At 33.4% G+C, this 20,149-nt stretch overlaps 1 protein-coding gene across 2 annotated transcripts in view; it reads left to right on the forward strand.

Moving 5' to 3' along the window:
• Positions 1 to 3,637: 3,637 nt before the first annotated feature.
• The window catches only part of LOC135849519 (collagen alpha-1(II) chain-like), a 39,566-nt gene continuing 23,054 nt past the window's right edge, over positions 3,638 to 20,149 (forward strand). For both annotated transcript variants that reach the window (XM_065370005.1, XM_065370004.1), the window contains exon 1: positions 3,638 to 3,815. In XM_065370005.1, coding sequence (XP_065226077.1) covers positions 3,780 to 3,815 — 36 coding nt within the window. In that variant the 5' untranslated portion in view covers positions 3,638 to 3,779. The remainder of the gene's footprint in view (positions 3,816 to 20,149) is intronic.

Genomic DNA, 20,149 nt, shown 5'->3' on the forward strand with positions numbered 1-20,149 from the left:
CGACCATTCTGGAGCTTATAGCGAAATTTTAGATTTCTTCAGAAGGTGTGAAAATCGATTTGGACAGCTAGAAATCGTCTTGTAACCTTATTTCCAGGTGAACACCTCGAGTATCTTTTTTTGACTGGAAGGTTTACGAGAAAAAAATTTAAAATTTAAAAAATCACTTTCGAGATGTACACGAGATTGGAAAAGGCTCAAATGTAAATGAATCTTTAGCTGCTCAAATTTATTTTCACGCTTTCTGGAGTTTAAAATTGTCGGAGAAATTGAAAATCGAGCTGAAAACTCCAAAATTAAGTACTTGAAATGGTCAGGTTCGAATTCAAAGAGGGAGGGGGGGGTAATATATATATAGATAAATTTTAAATGAGCGCAAATCACCGAAAACTGCAGTCAATTTTGGCCATTTCTAAGAATTCGTCAAAAATAAAAAAATCAAGTTGGAAGTTGAAATTTTAGTTAGGGGAAGGGGGGTGGGGTTCAGATCATGCTCCTGCAAAAAATCGCAGTTTTGTTTAAATCGAAAGCGGACTCCTGGAGAGGTTTCTTTGTGATTGTGAGTAAGAGTAGAGAAATGATCCTTAGTGAGGATTTTGAAATAAAGTTGTCTACTTTTGTATCCCTGGCCCCTCGAAAAATGCATTTCAACTTCAAGAAATCGGGAATTTATTGTGGAGTCCAAAAGAGGCTCGTGTTGAAAAAGTAAGTTGAAATCCAAAATTGCCATCTCTAAAAAAATTCTAAAAACCATAAGTCACACGAATTTTGTATTTTTTTTTTTTGAAATTTGAGGAGTTATTGTAAGGTCTAGGAGGCTTATACATATCTAAAAAAGTATAAATTTAAAATTCAAAACCTTAAAACACCTTGAAAGCAGATTTTTAAAAAAACTTTCTAAAAATGAATCCTTGATGAGGAGGGGATGAAAAACAATTCTCAGAATAGTTTGACTCAAAATTTAAAAAATAAGCTCCCTAAAACGATTTACGAGTACATATACTTGGAGGAAAGTAAGTTTGGTTGTCAATTGCTTGATTTTTAAAGGCGCTAATGACCCGATGACCATTTACCTTTGACTTTTTCAAAGTGCAGTAGGTATGGTTGTAAAAAATCTATGTAGCTCCTCTGAGCAGTCCAGTTTTGAGTTTTGGGTCAAACGGTTTTCATAATCATTAATCAGAATCAGTGTTCGTGAAAACACATTTGAGGAGTCGGCCTGCAAAGTGACCTAACTGCAAAAAATTGATTTCGAGATAAATGAGAAAAACGTGTCCTAGGAAAATGAAGTCACATTTTCGAAATCTGTTTTCGGGAATCGAAAGGGTCAACCCTCACTCACTTAATCACCTTTTCGTTTCTGAAAAATATGAACACGGGTTCGCTACAGGGTGCAACAAAAATGAAAAATGCTGCAGTTAGGTCACTTTGCAGGCCGCACATACGTTTTTTTTTAGTTTTTTAGTGATATGTACGCAATTTTCTCCGGTTTTTCATTGCGTATGTTATTTTTTATGAAAGCAAAGATTTATTCATTCATTCAAGATTTTTTAATGTACAGGAAGCTGGGTAGCTAAAACTGGAGTTGTGGCTTATTCTCAACTTACGATTTTACCATTTCGAATCACTCTGGAGCCTCCAATGCGATTTTCGATATCTCCAAAATTTTTGAATTTCTTCAGAATGGGTTAAAATTAATTTTGATTTCAACAAACAGTACCCTATGAAACACATTTTCGTTAAATCGTAAAAATAAGGTCACTTTGCAGGCCATGCTTTTAATTTTATCATTTTCAAGGGGGGAAAAGGGGTGTTACGAGTGAAACTGGATGAAGGTGATATATTCCTTTTGTAGGGCATGTCCTAAACTATCAGATAGCGTTGCTATCTCAAAAATCATTTTTTTGCAGTTAGGTCACTTTGCAGGCCGACTCCTCATTTGTATACCTAAGATCTCCATTTCGTTTTGACATCGGATATGTTTTTTGGGCTGGGCATCTGTTGAAATTTTTTTAGATCCAAATCTATTTGACACTGATCCGCAAGACGCTGAATTTTGAAAACTTGGAAAAAAATTCTGGCATTTTAAAATTATGTCAAACATTTGAAAATGACTTTCTGATATTTTCTGATATGTTCTTAGATTTTTATTTGAAATCAAGTCAACTTGAGCAAACAACACACCTATCTGCAATTTGAAACTTTCCAATGAGACAAGACTTTACACCCATATCCCCCCCCCATTATGTTGTCATTTTTTTCATCTCCCTCTGTTCTTATTTACAACATGCAATTTTTTTTTCATTTCAATTTTAAAAAACATTGCATATTTTTCTATGAAAATGTGAACTATCACTCTTTCACGAAGAATAGTAAAAAAATCAAATGAATCATCCTCCATAATTTTTTTAAAATCTGATTATCTAGAATCAAAGCTTACATTTTCAACTATTACTTGGAAAATAGTACTCACTTAATATTTCATGAAAAAATACCTAATTGAATAGGGAGAAAAAACCACTTCGAATTATTACTTACACATTTCTGAGAACTATTTACAATATTTTCGAACTCGAAATGATTCCTACCTATTTTGATTCCGAGCTCAGCCACAAATTACAATTTCAAATGTGATTTAAATTCGTAACATCTCCAAAAAAATTTCAACACGATCTTTTAATCATTCTCATTTCACTGATGGTAAAAAATTTCTAAAAAATACCCCGGGAAGAAAAAAAAATAGCCAATAACTTTAAGAAAACCATTATGGTACCTATGTTGAAAGCTAGTGACGAAAAATTCCTGAACGTTTTCCCGTCTACGTGCCCTTTTTTTGACACAAGAACCCAAAAATGCATTGCATAACCTACCACATACCTGCAAAAAATAAAAATTAAACCCTACTCGTCGATTCGTGGTAATTTTTTCCATTAGGATACCAACACCTACCTAATGGTGAAATATGGTTAATACAGTACCTCTACCTACCTAACAGTAAAACTACCACGAATATATGGACTATACGGTGCGGTGTGTCCAGACGACGTGAAAAAGCTACCTCGTAACCTTTTACATACGTCTTTATTACCAACGATGCATCATTTATTTTTTCCAATTGCATAATAGAGGTGATATTTATGTCATAACAGTTGTAATTTATCTTCATCTCAACTCGTATAATTATTTCACCCATTTAAACGGTACAATATCCTCTAATGTAATAAATCCACTCCTCGGGTAAGGTGCATAGAATCTCACTCATCGACCCATACATGACATTAAACCCAAACCATGACGTTAGGATACGAGTACATATTGCCACCCAAACGTTGCAAATCATCGTTACTATGATTTTTAATTCAAAACCGCTAAAAGCTAGTATAGCTCTAAGAGTAATCAAGGTGATATATTGTAAACCCCATGAATCATCCCTATATTTTATCAGATTAACACGTATATTATTGAATGTGGAATGTGGATGCTTGCTTACCAATGGTCCTCCATACCGAATAGGTACGTGTGTTTATTTGCATCATGAACCGGTACACGTGCTTTTTCCTACCACATCTCCGCCAATCTATTCCCACCAATTTAGATAACAAGAATAAGTATTAGCACCGGTAACGTTTAAACATTATTTTACCTATATAAGTCTGGCATCTGGTTCTTAATTGATTTTTATCTCATCTTACCTCGAGTATCGCGAGTGTCGAGATAAATTTACGAATCATTTATTTATTTATTTCAGTGTTATGTGCGCGTAGTGCTGAAGCCGAATAATGGTGCGAGGAGAACATCAAAGGATTTTATTTTCGGTAAGAATCCATTTTTCCACATATAAATATAATTCGAGTGAAAATTAATACCATAAAAATTACATAAATTCGTATATCCAAGAATGGAAAATTTTTCTCATATACGAGTTACTTATTATACTGAAGTATTATTCATCTAACGAGTTTATCGTTTTAAAAAGTCGAGTCAGTTATGTACCTAACTGGGAAAATTCTACCATCGTAAAAAGTTATTCTCGTATAATTGAAATGTATTCGTGTTTGTTAAATTTGTTTCTAGAATAGCCTACGATTCGTCTTCGACTGCAATATTCTTATTCGCGAATTGTTCCTACACAATAAGTTTAAATTACATAGTTTGAAAAATTTCCTAGTGAAAAATTTTCCAACAATTTATATCCCATTTATCTAGGGAATTATATAAGATTCGATAGTCCACAGTTTTTCTTTTTCCTCTAACAACAAAATTGTTGAGTATTGTTTCATTCAAGATTTTCTGTTTACGTCTCTTTTTTTTCCTCGTCGTGTTTTTCGAATTAGTTTTCGTGTGATATTTCCCTCGTAACGAAGTTTTCATTTCGTTTAAATCTTGTAAAAAGGCCTATAATGTGATTAGCCTATTGAAAACCCTACTGCCGGCTTTTACCAGTAAATAAGCACTTTAAAATTCCCTGCGAAATACCTACGTGTGTTGATAATAAAAAGGTCAACTTTTTTCTTTTTTTTTGCAAGGTAATTCGATTTATTCTTCATTTCTTTTCAATTTGAGAAATTTCTCGCGGCCTGAAAAAAGTTGAGAAACGAGTAATCAGTGTGCCAAATTGTGAAATTTTCTCTCATTTTGGAATGTTTGTTGAGAATTTGGAATGATTGATAGTTTTTCCATCGTGTTTGCTCCGCAACAAGAACGATCAATTCGTATAGGATTGAATTCAATTTTTTTTCTGGGAAGTATGGTTGGCGAAGGGGGGTTGAAGCTGGCCAAAAACAATCGAATAGTTTCAAACAGAAATTTTTTTCCTTTTTATAATAACATTTTTCAAAAGTGAAAAAAAGTAAGATAATGTTGACTTCTTATTCTCTAATATTTAAGAGCAAGAAAAGAATATTTTGGAATTCGTAAAATTTATAAACCCCTGGAAAATGAAAACAATTGATTTTTGTTTCAATTTTACCATGTTTATTTATATGAGACATGTAGGTAGGTACCTATCTGATTTAATATTTATTATTTTCCATTGGTCATTTAAAAATGATGAATTTGTATCCTGTTGTTGAAAATCAGATGTTTCCCTCCTCCGCTCCCAACACTCACTAGCCTCAATTAAAATATCAGAAAATGCTCCGAAATCTTTTGAAATTTTAAAATAAAATAACAAAATAAATGTTTGTGATGTTTGATTTTAGATAAGTAGATAGGTAGGTAGGTACTACAGGGTGCCCAGAAATATCGGGTACCCCTAAGAAAGTTTTTCATTAAAAATATAGGTTGGGAACGTGAAAAAGATGCATATGATTGGTGGAATGTTATCTCTCCAGTCTAACAACCAATCATGTGCTATCATTATTATCATTCACTATGACCAACCGCGAAGTATTTGGCAGAAAACTTTTTAGGGGTACCCGATATTTCTGGGCACCCTGTAATATTTTTTATAGCTTTTTTCCCCTTCTTCTTCAAGGGTACCTATATCTACGATTTCAAGTCTCCCACTCTTCTTAACAACTGAAATTTTTGATTAAATATAACTCAATCCATTGACATTTCAGCAAAATTTTAATTTCAAAATATTTCCCCCTCTTCATTCCAAAAAAAACAACGAAATTTAAACGTCAAAATCGCCCCTTTAAAACACTAGAAAAATTGCTCAATTGATGTGTCTTAAAATTCTTTGTTTTTAAGGATGCAACATTTTCTGAGATTTTTCGAGTCAAGAATTTAAAATAAATGTTTCTCACGTCCTTCTTTTCCTTCCACCTATAATATCAGAAAAAGCTTCGGTTCTTTAATCGTTCTGAGCTAAAAAGTCAGAATACATACGAGTATTTCTTTCCTCCTCCTTCTCCTTACTCACCTTCATAGAAATGTAATAAAACTCCTCCGTTCCTCCGTTCAGTTTCTAGTCCTAAATTTAATTTCTCATCACTTCCTTCTTCTTCCTAATAAGATATTGAAAAATATCTCAATTCTTAATTTGGTAAGTAATGTAATTTTTTCGACATTGTTTCAAGCTAAAAATTATAAATATGTACTTATTTTTCTCGTTCCCTCCTCTCCTATTGATAGTCAGCAAATGCCTCCATTCTTCATTTTTGGCAATGTACCTAATTTTTTCGAGTTTTTTTTAAAAGCGAAAGTTCAAAATACTTACTTCCTTTCATCCCTTAAATTAAAATATAGAAAAATGTCTCAAAATTCGTTATCTCTAAGCTACGCAATTTTTTCAAGCTATATTGAAATCAGAAATTCAATTTCCATTTAGTCACCCCCCCCTCCATTCGGCTGAAATGAAATGTGAAAAAAATGACAATTCATTATTTTTGGCGACATAATTTTTTCTTCAAATCAGAAATTATTCAAAATACAATCACCCTCCTCTTCCCAATTGAAATATTAAAACATGCCTCAGATTTGTATTATACTAGCTTATTTAACTACAATTACCTAAAAGTAAATTTTTCGAAATTTCTTTATGTAAAAAATTCAAAATACCCAATTCTCACCTCCTCTCTTTTTCTCGTCCTCATCCATTAAAATTTCCCCCCTCACTCCATTTCTCCTCACCACTTCACTCTACTCTCCATCTTCTATCACTGAAATATTTAAAGACTCCAAAAAAATAAAAGGCCAAGGCGGTTTCTGATATTTCAATGGCAGAGAGAGTGAAAATGAGTGAATAATTTTGATTTTTTGACTCGAATTAATTTTTTTGTTGAAAAAATCACATTGGCCGAATAAAGAATAGAAGCATCTTCTGATATTTCAACGTCAGGCCGAAGGGGGGAGGAAAGTATGTGCTTTTTTAAATTTTCTTTGAATTTACCAATTTTAAGGCACCTCTCCTCCTTTGATATAGGAGGATCAGAAGAGAGTGTACTTTGAATTTTTGATTTGAATAAAATTCGAAAAAATTGAATTAGCAGAAATAACGTACAGACGCATTTTCCAAAGGTAAATGGAGGGGGGGGAGGAGAGAGGTAGAAATTATAACTTACTTACGACTTTTCAATATTTTTATTTTCATTTTTCGTAATTAAATTCTTATTTTTCATTCAAAAGCTCAAATTTCGAATTGAAAATAGAAATACATATCATCAGTCGTCAACGGGTTTTGTGATTTCTGAACACCCTGTAGAGGCTGCTTTCAAGTTTGCGCGTGAAATGACATCCGATTCAATTCCTTTCCAGTGACAAATTCAACAATTTATTTCCCCTTTTGCCCGCGACCTGCTCCGTTTTTCCAACTCACCAATTGAAGAAAAATTTAATAAAAGTACACCCTCGCAAAGCTAACTTTTTCGACAACTTTTAGGCCTGTTTATAACCACGTATTAAAATACCATTCTATCGATAAAATCCCATCACAATCCATGCAACTTGAATGAAATTTCAAACTATTTCATCGTCTTTGACCATAATATAATAAAATAACACGCGAATGAAATGAAATCAGTATAAAAAAAATTCCATCGTATTGGTCTATAATTTCGAAACCTTTCAAAGCTTCCTCTAAAAACCCATAAATAGAAGTTAAACGATTACATACCCTATACCTACCAAATACGTAGGCGTACCAATTGAATGAAAACTTGATCGGCGCAAGTATAAGTACACGATAGCTAAAATTAAAATGTAATAAATGTCTACGTTGATAACCTCAGCTGTTGAGAAAAATCATGGCCATTTAAATATCGAACCTTATTACGTGTGAAGACTGGCGAAATAAAATTTTCGTTCGAACGAATAAATCATATTAATACCTATTTTCGAACTCGAAGGTAAATACATTTAGCATTAAATTATGCTAATGAAATTATGACGACTTGTCGATGATTTGCCGTGTGATTAATGCCAACTGTCGAAAATTCTTAATTTACCAGCGCATCTTCATTACCCAGTACATACCTATACAAAAAAGTAAACTCATTTGAAAAATGAAAACCCAAATCCTCCAAAAATTTTTTTTCAACTTGACCCATGAATTATGCAGAATTTTTGGATAAAAAAACGGAAACGCCTGCGGCGAAATAGTGCCATTGTGGTAAAAAATGATAACTTTTTATAATGTAAATTAGCCTAATAAAAGTCGTAATTTCACCCGAACATGCATTGTTTCATTTATAACAAATCTACTCCGAAACCATTCACGCTTCGAGGCTTTTGCGTAGATATACATATTTTTTCAATATCGTATTGTTTTATTTATTTAGGATTATTTTATTTTTTTCTTCATTTTTTTTTTACGTGTGCGAATTTCCATCGAACTAGTTCAAGGCAATTTCTGCGGAGTAAATATTGAAAAACTATAAGACTTTTACGTTCATCCTCGCGTTTGCGTTCAACTTTATGCACAAACTTGCCGGCAGGAATAAAAACGTGGAAATTTTTTTAAAAAACCATATATCGTGATTTCAAAATAAAATATTTGTCAATATCTGGCTCTAGTTGGGTACCATAATTCGTTTAGCCCATCAAACGTTCACTTTTACACGATAAAGGAAATAAATTCGAACGTTTTCTACATGATATAAAATTTTTCATTGCTATAAATATCTAAAAGAGAATCAATTTTTTTAACATCCTGCTTAAATAGTTTTAAACATTTTCCTTCTTTTTGTGATCGTAGTGATGGTCTAGGTCAGGGTTTTGAATTGTTAAGATGCACGAAACTTTAACGTGAAATTATTCAATTCGATGGATTAATTTTTGAGGTTTACATCTGCTGACGAGTTAAGTACATTAGATTCATTTGAAAATGGAAGTTGCGAATTAGTCAACTGCCCAAAGTGATGAAATGATGTGAACTTTTGTCAAATGAAAATTAGCAAAGATATTACTTAGAATTGATGAAGGATGAACAAATTCTCCACTTCATTTCAAGAAGTTGTAGCGAGATGGGTATTTGAGCCTCGTGGTGAGATGAATTATTGTACATAAATCGTAATAAAATTCAAAAATATGCCATTTTTCAACTTTCAAAAAATTGATAAAAATTCAAACTTTGCTCTTTTCTCTTTAAAAAAAAATCAAAAGATCAAACTGAGATACAAAGCTGAAACTTGGTTTATTCCCCATCTCCGACATTCTAAATTAGTTGCTTGCAGTTTCCAGATGATTTAGATCCTCCAGTGGATTTTTGAATTTTCCATCTCTCAAAAAATCCCAAAAAGTGAATCGATTTGAGCAGGCAAGCTTAGATTTAAGAAAATAGAACATAATCGAATAAGGAGTCACGAGAACTAATTACCTAATCTAAATTTCCAGAAACATATTTTCATTTGGCCTCTTTTTGATAATCAGGTAGGTACCTACCTCAAAAACGAGAATATCCAAAAATTTGCTGGAGGATCCAGAATAGCTCAAAATTTTAGTAAACTGATTCGTGAGGTTAAAACTTCAGTTTTTTGTCCATATTTATCTAATTTTCATTTTATTTTTTCATAAAAAATAAACCGAAGTTAAATTTTTAAAAAACTTCCAAAAATTTAAAAATAAAATTCTGTGCATCAAAGAAATAAAACAATTGAAAAATTGAAAAAATTTCATAAAAATGAAAATAGTTGGAAAAAACTTATGAAAATATTCCTTAAAGTTGAACACATTTTCTGCTCCTTTTTAAAATCAAAGGATACCCTTTTTGAAAAAATGAAATGGTGAAAATTAAAGAAGCTGTTGAAGGAATAAAAAATGTGAAAAATTGAAAAAATATACATAAAAATAATGAAAACAGTTTTAAAAATCGGTTTAAAATTTTCTTTCCTACTTGAAAACATTTTTCACACCTTTAAATTTTTTAAATTCAAATAAATGTTTAAAAATATTGAAAAAATCTTGACCGTTACATTTGAAAAATTGACTAAAAATTGAAAAAATATAAATTAAAAAAAATTTAAGGCAACCTAGGTATAAAAAAACACCCATTTACATCACCCCCTCTCTCTTCCACTTCACCGCACTTCTCCGCTAATTTCACTCTCTCTATTCAAACCCACTCGAACAAAACTTGCGGAAGATATAGCTTCAATAAAATTCTACTCGAATGGCTCGTCAACGAAGAAAGAATGAATCGGAATAAAGCAAGAGAAAAAAAAAACTAACGTTGCGAATAATTTCTAGTAAAAGACGTTCTCCTTCTGAATAATTACATTCAATTTATATAAAAAGATCATCTTGAAACTGGATATTTTTCGGAGTCTAATTTTAGCATCGTCATAGTCAGATTATTAATTACTATACTCGTTTTGGAGAACTCGGTATATCTGAAGCGTTTGTCGCTACCATATTTTTTTGTCGAGTTGATTTTTACGAATTCTTAGAAATAAATATTAACGAAAGATGAGGGAAAATCCGCTTATGAATTTATAATTAAAATATCGCCGCGCTATCTGATGGTATAATTTATTGTCTCGAAACCGGCCAAAATGTACGAATTCAAATCGGGGGTAAAAGTTGCATTTTTATTCAAAATTCATATTTTATAATTTCGAAGGCCGTTTGTATATGGCAGCTTATTCAAAAGCTAGAAATTTCGATCGCGAATAAAAATTTTTAAAAACAATTACCTCGTACAGGAGCGTCTTCTACAAGTATCTACCTACTCTATCGGAGTTGACTTTCGATAATTGTGTAACAATAAAAACCAAAGATTGACCTACTACATAGACAATACCCTTAAGTGAAGTAATTTAGCTCTCTGTTATTGTGCGAAGTCGTCGTCGACGCGCGATGAGATAATTATACATTATCGAAGACATCGCGATTCGCGAATATACTCGACATCGTCACGACGAAAATCATTTAACATTTTTTTTTCTTCCTTCAAATTTGCAACAGCTCGTACATAAGTATATACAGTGTACTTATAGCTTTGTAATTAAACATTTAAATTGTAAAACCAAAGTAAACACGCGGCTAATCTGATATCAAATTACGTAGGTAGGCGAAACTCGAGTTTGACGCAGTTTTACGCATTTTGTCGACGAATTTCAATGATTTATCGTCGCCCTTACAAAACGTTGAAGCGTGTTTGAAACGGTAATTTGTGAGCAGCCTACCTACCATCATCATTCATATGGAATTACGTTTAATTTCGCATTTAAAGTACTCGAATAACGTTCCAAAATCGAGCTCAAAATTTTGAAGTCACGTCTTTAAGGTAATTGCATGTGACAGAGAATTTGAGCGTGAGTTGCGACGGCGACGGCGACGTCTTTGCGCTTCGATTACTTTTACAACACTGCTTCAGATTAAAAAAGTATTATGGAACTTAACACCGAGTTTTTCGCATTTCAAATTCAAGGGTATTTTTGTGCTACAGTAATCTCGATTGATAAAATCAATAAATTAACGAATAATTAATCAAGTTGACATTGACGAAGTAGCGAGTTCGATGAACTTTTCAAGCAGTTCTTCGAGTCGGTACCTACCTACAAAAATTGAGAGTTTTTTCGACCGAGAAATCAGCCTGTATAGGTAGGTACTTATTTGCATTGATAAAGAATTATGTTTTGATCTTTTAACTGAAATGCTCGAACAATGAAAATCAACTTTTCAAAAATAGTGTCAAAAAATATCAACGAGAAATTATTTAAAAAATGTAGGTATAAAATCATTAGATTTTATATAAATTTATCGTTAATATTAAAATTGGATTAGCTATACCGCGAAAAAAAAATCTCAAAGGATTTTAACCTTTAGAGGAAAGAAGTTTGAAAAAGCAAATAGATCTCATGAAGGATGATAGGTGACGATTTAGGACTATTCTGAAGCCTATAGTGGACCAAATCAACAACCCTCATTGCCTCAAGGCCTCAAGCGTGGAAAATATGAACAGTTTTCTGAAATGTCTGGAAGAGATTCATCGTCGTGGTTCATTATCCTTTACAGGACATTGGAAATCGCATTTTTTTTGTGGTACCCTAACAGGGTGAGGCGTATGCCTATTGCCGCTGTGATTATTCTAGGTAATCGACGTTGTTTCGAGCTTCCACTAGTAGTTTCCCGTTGCTTTCTAGTGACATCTACACAAGCACCTTGGAGCTACCCGGGTATTAGAGACCCTGAGCTCCTCAGTGTTGACCTCTATAGACGCTCGAACCAGTTTCAGCTTTTTGATTCTGCTAACAGATGGCGTGCATTATCTGTTAGCTCGGCTAAACTGGTAGTCCCACGGTACTTGGCGTGTAATGTTGATAATTGCACAAAAGATTTTTTAATTACACGCACAAGCTTGCCTCTGCAGCTGGGTTTGAACCAGGTACCTCGTGAACGGAGGTCCGCGGCTCTACCTACTATGCCACCGAGGGACCTTCTGGAAGAGATTATTAGTGCAAAATATGCTTGCTGATAAATAAAGCGAAGACAAAGATCATGATTCTGAATTGGCCTGAGAACAACTCGCCTGATTTCCAGGAAATTGAGGGAACCCACTTGACAATAGATTGCCGCTTTCAGCCGAAACACTGGTTGTTTTTTTCAGTTTTTTTGTAAAACTGCCACTTAGAAGGTGCTCAAAAATAACAGTAAATTTGTCAGTTAAAAAACGACGGCTAGAAGTGGTTACCTACTTTTATAAAACCAGGCATTTAAACAGCCGCTTTTGACCAGCGAATAGCAACAATTTAAAAGTTGCTAGCTAGAATCGGCTATTTTTATAAAAACAGTCGCTTTTGAGCTGCGTTTTAAGCAGCAGTTTTTATTTGCTGATTTGCTGATTATAGAGCACATGCGCAACATGTCTTCATAACTTAAAAAAAAAAAATTAAATGATACCTAGTACAAAGTGCAGTTCATGTATACTGCTTGAAAACAGAATTCTTTAGGTTGCTGTGATGGCTGAGTGGTGAGAGCTCTGAATTACCATGCAGGAGTCGTGGGTTCGATCCCTGCTTGGGATAGAAATTTTCTGTAGTTTGGTAGAATTTTCATCGTCTTAAGTACTTAAACAGCCAGTTTAAACAGCCACTTTTGGCAGGCGTTTTTTTACCAGCAAATTTACTATCAATTTTGAGCCGGCTTTTTTGCTGGCTTTTTCAGTGGCAAATAATTGTCAACTGGGAATCACAGTGGTGAGTCAATTTGTGTACCTGGGATCCATCGTTGATAACAAAGGAGGCAGTAATGGTGCAAAGTTATCTATGTGAGCTCATATCGATATTTGCAATATACAAGTATCTAAGATGTTACCTCAATTACTTACATTAATGTACATTGAAATTCAAAAGTGATGTTTTTTTAGAAGGAAAATCTGGGAAAATTGGGCATGTTTTACAGATGAAACAACGTAATTTGTAAACTACCAGCAAAACTGCATTTTTCTTGCTGTTTTCATGAGTCAAGTACAATTTTTCAACAAAGCATTCTGATGGTTTTTATAAAGGTAAGTCCAAATTGCAGTTTAAAAAACGGGGTTTTCACGGGGTTTTCAACAAATTGTTGCAATTTTGATGTGCATTGATCATCAAAACATTACATCAATACACATCGAAATCTTCTTAAGTCGATGTACATTTATGCAACTACATTGATAACTTTGCACCACTACTGGGAGACAGTGAAGCTGAGGTAACTCAGAGTGCAAATCATGCGAAGCGCCCAGTCTTGCTTAAAGAAGATATGGTCAGATGCAGCAGTGAGCAAGACACTGAAGATAAGGCTTGTAAATGCTCTGGTTTTCTCAGTTTTTCTCTATGCGTCAGAAACCTGGACAGTACAAGAGGGCGACAGTAGAAAAATTGACACGCTCGAGATGTGGTGCTGAAGGAAAATGCTTCAGATCCTATTGATGGAGAAGAGGACTAATGTGTCTGTCCTGGGGATATTGGTGTCCAGAAGAGCCGAATCCTCAAATACATTGGGCATGTCACAAGGGCAGATGCGATGGAGCTCCTATTCATTCAAGGCAAGGTAGAGTGAACAAGAGGGCGCGGATGCTTTCCCACGAGATGGACAGACTCCATCCGGAAGGCCAATGGACTCAGCTTCCCAGCATGTTTCAGGAGCACCCAAAACAGAGGCAGTTGGAGTGAGCTGGTGTATTGCATCATGAAAATGGTGGCCATTGCATCGTAATCAGGATACCCCCTCAGTAGTGAAACGGCACCAAGAAGAAGGAGTCTCTAGAACAGTTTGAAACCATCACCAATTGACTCGAGAGGTCAAAAATAGGGTGCAAACCAAATTTCGGATTTTTTCTTTGCATTCAAAAATAATCACTGAAAAAATTTTGGATTTGAACCTGCACGAAGAAATTTTGAAAATATGTGCCTGAATCGATCGAATGGGCCACAAAAATGGTAAATCCGAGATTACAAGTACTGAATTTCTTTTTACTCCTGCTTACAGCGTTTTTTTGAAAACTGGAGAATCCGAAAATCCGCTGGAGGCTCCAGAACAGTTTGAAACCATCATCAATCAACTCGACAGGTCAGTAATAGGGCTTAAACCAAATTTCACCTCTCTTGGCCGATTCGGTAAAATTTCGATTTTACCCCATTTTTGGCCAAAATTTGAATTTTCAAAGATTTGTCAAAAAATCAGAAAATGAATTTCACTCGCTGAAATTTTGGTTAGTGATGTGTTTTTGGAATCCTCCGTCGACTCTTCTGTTCCCGGTTCGTAAACTGTTGTGCATTTTAGGATCTGTTGGGAATATTGGGATATAACCTCCCTCGTTAGATATCTTTCAAATGTGAATAGAAGAATTATAATTCAGCGGATAGTTTCCGAATCAAGTACTCAATAATTCAATTTTAATCATTACGGTCGATCCAAATACCGCATTTCAAATCAATTCCATCCCCCATTATAAAAAAATTTCTATTCCAACCATTTAAAAAACGAAAATAAATTTTAAATAGGTATCAGCGTATTATCTTACATAAATTTAAAATCGAAAAAAATTTCCACTGTTCGTTTAAATTCCAATCAAAATCCTCTTTCAAATGACACGATGTGGAAAAAAATCACTCTTTATAATTTTCCATTCACGAGGGTAAATTTAGAAGAAAAAAAAACGGCTTTTGCTGATTAAAATTTCAACCCGATTCGATAAATAAACTAAATGCATCGCGTTTGAGATGTTTACCAGCTGTCCTATCTGCATAAATTTATGAAAAACGACGATGTCTTCTTCTACCGGATTATAATTTTTTTCCACCCGTCAGATCGATGGCGTATCGTCCTGTACAGAAAATTAAAATCCTGTTGCCTATACTTACTGTTGTGTATGTCCCTCGTATAGGGGAAAGACCCTGCTTCGATAATTAATTAAAATCTCGAGATGATGGTTTTGATGTGAAATGTTAATTTTTTGACATTATTAATGCTTTAAGCTTATGACAGCACGACAATGTTGATTAACACTTCGTTTGCGATATTTGTATATTTATGTACTTTTTAATAGTATACCGGCTTGTTGAGTTGATTTTTCCAAAAGGTCAACAGTCTAGAATACAATGACCTCTCAGGAGTCGGAAAACTCATCTAAGGATGGAATATTTTTACTGCGAAAAACTCGAGTGTACTTACTTATACACAGAACTAGATCGATATGGGTAATCGACTCAAAATCTGAAAATTTATCAAATTTGATCTTTTGTGGAAATCTTTTGTATGTACCTTAGAAGTTAATCTTTTCATCTCCACCGCTTCCTGCTCTCTTGGCAATGTATTACAAATGCATTTAGATAGGTATTTTTTAAAAAAAATGAAGAAATAAGCACTCGTACGTAGATGGAGTAATTTTTTTTAATTAATTTTTTTATAATTTATGTGATTTTCTGCTTGCCAAACACCATTTTTTGCCTAATTTTTATTAGCCTCGTCTAAACCTTAAATTGAAAAAATAAGCAAATGAAATTTGAAAGCAACCTTGTGTAATTTTTGTCCTTCTATATGCTACTTTTTAAAATACCTACCAAATCACAACTTTTTACCATCTGTGCACTAATGAATTGCATAATGCCAGTAACACCAAAAACCTTCAAAACTTATTCATTTATGCATTTCTATGCATAACTGACGACAGTGACAACCGAAAAAAATATCCGCACACAAACTTATGAAGGAGATGAGAATCGCTACAACGTTTACAATTTACACCTATTTTTCTGCAACTTTTCGGTACTTAGCTACCATTTGTAAAATTTACGAGCGGAAGCTGCGGGTACCCCCCTGCATCTCGTGTAGGTATTTATGATTAACTACCTATAGTATGATTTATATTTACGACCCATTGAAAACCCCTTGTTCATTGTAAACATGTCGAAATTGTATAAGTACTCCTTTCATAAGATTGCAGACCACCGGCAAAATAACTACGTACAATGAATTTATCGGAAATAGTATTTTTTCAAAACTGGTTCCTCGGATGCAGAGTGCATTATGGTGTATTATTTTTCGTTCGACTTTTACGAGTGTTGTTTGGTTAATTATAGCTGATGAATTGTACCTTTCACTGCACCGTGAATTGGATAATGTGCCAATATTTTAGGTCGGATGTGTTTACCAGTTATGTAAGATGCCGGGCACACAAATGCGTACCGTATGACATAAAGATTCGAGATTAGTCATAGTTGCGGTGGCCAATGATATACGAATTAATTAACCTGGTTTTTTTCTCCTTATACATATACTGTGTGGACCTTTTTTCTAAAAAGGGTTGTTGGGTGGTCTGCTGAGTTCCAGTAATACCTACGAATGAATATGTGGAGTACCTTTCGAGAACTTTAATTCTATTAGAATTGGAGTACCAACAACGTCTAATTTGGTTTTAATCGAGTTTAAATTTACAGCACTGCAATTACTTATTCGATATTTATCGTCTGTGCTCTTGAACTCTGTGTAAAGGCATATATGTGGGTTCATGATTTTTGAAAGAGGTAAGTAAATAATTTAGGTGATTAGGAATGTGAGAGACGTAATAAAAGTGATGGTTATTTTGAAAAATTGCAATAAAATCCTTCGTGGACAATTCTGTTCAATTGACACACCTGAAATTTCGCAGTAATCGGTTTAAAAAAGGCGAAAGGATATTCAGCAAGCATCTATCAAATTTATAGATGCTAATGAAATATTTGCAATGGGAATGGATTTTTGAAGATTTTACAAGATGACGCGTAGAAGTGCGTAGGCTTAAGTATGGTTAACGATTTTCGAATTGGGAAAGTCCCACATCTCTTCGGGCCTTTCGACCAACACTTTCGGAGACAATCCCTCTTTAACGGATTTATTTCACTATTACACTGCCTCAGGGTGATTGAATTACAAGACGAAATTTTTTTATCGACGTCATGCTCATCCGACGAACCAGTTAGCCGTCAATGACTTATAATAATTCATAGGTCAATGTAAAACTCGCCGATTTAAAAATCCGCCAACGAACGGTGACTGATAGACATATCAATTAGATTCTTTACACGATGTTATTGGCATTATCGTGTTGATTACAATACAACAAGTTGCCGATTTCTATACATATATCGATGAATGCAGCAATAATTACGTACGCTGAATTTCTATTTTAAAAAATTTGCTTATAATATTTACACTCATGTACTGTACTGGAGCCGTTATAATCTATCCAAACATACATTGGGAACTTGCCTATAACTATACGATTACGAACATTTGAACTATCGTCTTTGACGAGGTTGATACCTTTTTTCCACCATAGTTACCTACCTCGATTCACTTTCGCTGACGTAATTTCCACTTATACTTATAAGTTCAAATATTTTCTCAGAACTAGTAAATTTTTCAATGATTGATTCGCAATCAGTTATGATTGAAACCTTGAAACATAAACGTGTCTTCATTGTTTTACTTCAATAACTTTTTTTTTTCATCTATTGTTTAAAATGCGAAAGATGTTCAAAAATGAGTGATACGCCGTTTCCGTAAAGTAGCCTTGGTTTGGTTCATACTTCATATCATATCGTACTTATAGCATGTCTTATGACTATATCTATTACTTATGAGAAATATACAGTATCAGATATTGGGACGTGATTAAGCATGCACGTAGAAAATAATTTTGCAATGTATCATACGGTCTACTCTCTCGTTACAATGTAGATGACGAGAGTCATTTAGATCATCATTTATGATAAACAACATCGTGTTGGGCAGGTTCTTCTTTATCGATCCCCGAAATACAAAGAGATTCGAGCTCGTTGATTGATATCGTAGGTATCGATGGTACTAACTGGTTATCTCGCCGATGCATTTATATGTCTTTTCTCCTTCATATGTATTAGAGAGGTATCATTTAGACCTAACCTACAGAAGTTTTGAAAACATTTTTAATAATTGAGAAATACTTTCTGTTCTCCAGATTTTTTTTTTAAATTGGGTATTTTGAGAGAAGACAATTTAAAAAATGATTATGTAACAATCAATGTTTTGATTATAAGAGTTCAAAGCTTCATTTTGTAAATTTCACTTTATAATTCTTTTTTAGAAAGTTGTAGAGTTGTAGGCATTTAGTTTATTTCGTTCTTTCAATTTCTTAAAAAACTTCTGAGAAAAGTGAGTGGAATTGAAAAAAAAAAATAAAAAATAAAACTATAAAATTTTGACAAATTATGAAAATTTGATGCGACCTGTTCATTTTTTAGCTACCCACTTAATTCAATTTCAGAATCGTTGAATTCGGATAACCATGCTTTTTTTGGATTTGACCCATTCAACAATCTGACAATCCAAATTAAAAAAAAAACTTTCCATAAATTGGTGTAATAGGTATCTTGCAACTATAAATACCCTCCCACCCCTCCCCCCAAAAAATGAATGAATAAATACTTGACTCAAATTTCGAACTTGGCAAATTTACAACTGTACCTACCTTGCTTGTTTGGGCAAATTAAAATTTCTTAACAATGGGAATCTCTCAAGTTGTCCGCCTGCAATTTGAATGGGTCCAAGCCTTTTGGTAACAGCATAGTCTCAAACTCCCATATCTAACCAAAATTCCAGCTGCCAAAATTGATTTTTTAATTTTTGATGCAGGGACGAAACTTTTTTTTAGGAGGAATGGGGTGTGCACTAAAAATTTTCCGGCTGGCATTAGTAAAAAATAACAATTTTCCCAATTTATATAATTATTTATATAGTTTAAGTAAAGAAGTTTTCATTTTCCCTTTACATTTTTGGTGTTTCATGTTGAAAAAGAGAGACAAATTTATCCAAGCGAAGCAAAGGCAAAAGCTTTCAAAAATTTATTCCTATTAATTTCAGATAATATTTTTATGGCGAGCGTAGGAATTAATTTTTTTGGCTTCAAAATTTCAGAATTTGGATCACAGTTTTTTTTTGGGGAAATTTTAAAGTTCGAATGATGATTCTATTTAAAAATTTCAAATTCGGAAAATGAGCCCCAAGAGGTGAAAAAACAATATTTTTTAGTTTACCTAGTTACTTCCTTTTGTATTCAACATTTTTCGAATTTGAATGATATAGTTTTTCAGAAGTTTTAGGTTTGTAATTTTGCGTAGAAAAGTCGATCGAAGCGGAGGCAGAAGATTTCATACACGACGTAATTTAGCTTTACTCCAGCCAAATTGTCAACGAATCGGATTTTTAAAATTTTGGAATCGCCAAATTCAAATTTTCAAATAGGTAATTCATAAATTTTTCGATTTCAACATTTGGCGAATTTTTAAATATTTAGTCAATTTTTGAACTTTTTTCTCAACGATTTGCACAATTATTAAAAATTTTTGCCAAAACGATTTTTTTTCCAACAATTCTTCAAATTTTCAGAAAAAGTTCACTCTGTAGTCGTAAAATTTTCCAGTTTCGAAAAAATATATTCAATTTTTGAAAATTTGCCGAATTTTTGACAGATTTTGGACGGGAAGACCATCCTTATACCTTTCGACGGTTTGGTTTCTAGTTTTGTGAATGAAAATCCAAAATTGTCCATTTTCAGCAATTTAGATATATTACTTGTTTCAAAATTAGGTGATATCTATTCTGTAAAAATTATGAAAATTATTTCTGAAAGTAAATTCAACCCTCCCCTTCAATTGAATTTTTTTTACTGATTTCTAGTCATTCTGGAATCCTCAGTGAGATTTTTGATTTCTCCAGAATTTCAAAATTTCTCCAGAAGGCGTAGAAACTAATTTGAGTA

The sequence above is a fragment of the Planococcus citri genome, chromosome 5, assembly GCF_950023065.1.
Source record: "Planococcus citri chromosome 5, ihPlaCitr1.1, whole genome shotgun sequence".
In the NCBI taxonomy this organism is placed as follows: domain Eukaryota; kingdom Metazoa; phylum Arthropoda; class Insecta; order Hemiptera; family Pseudococcidae; genus Planococcus; species Planococcus citri.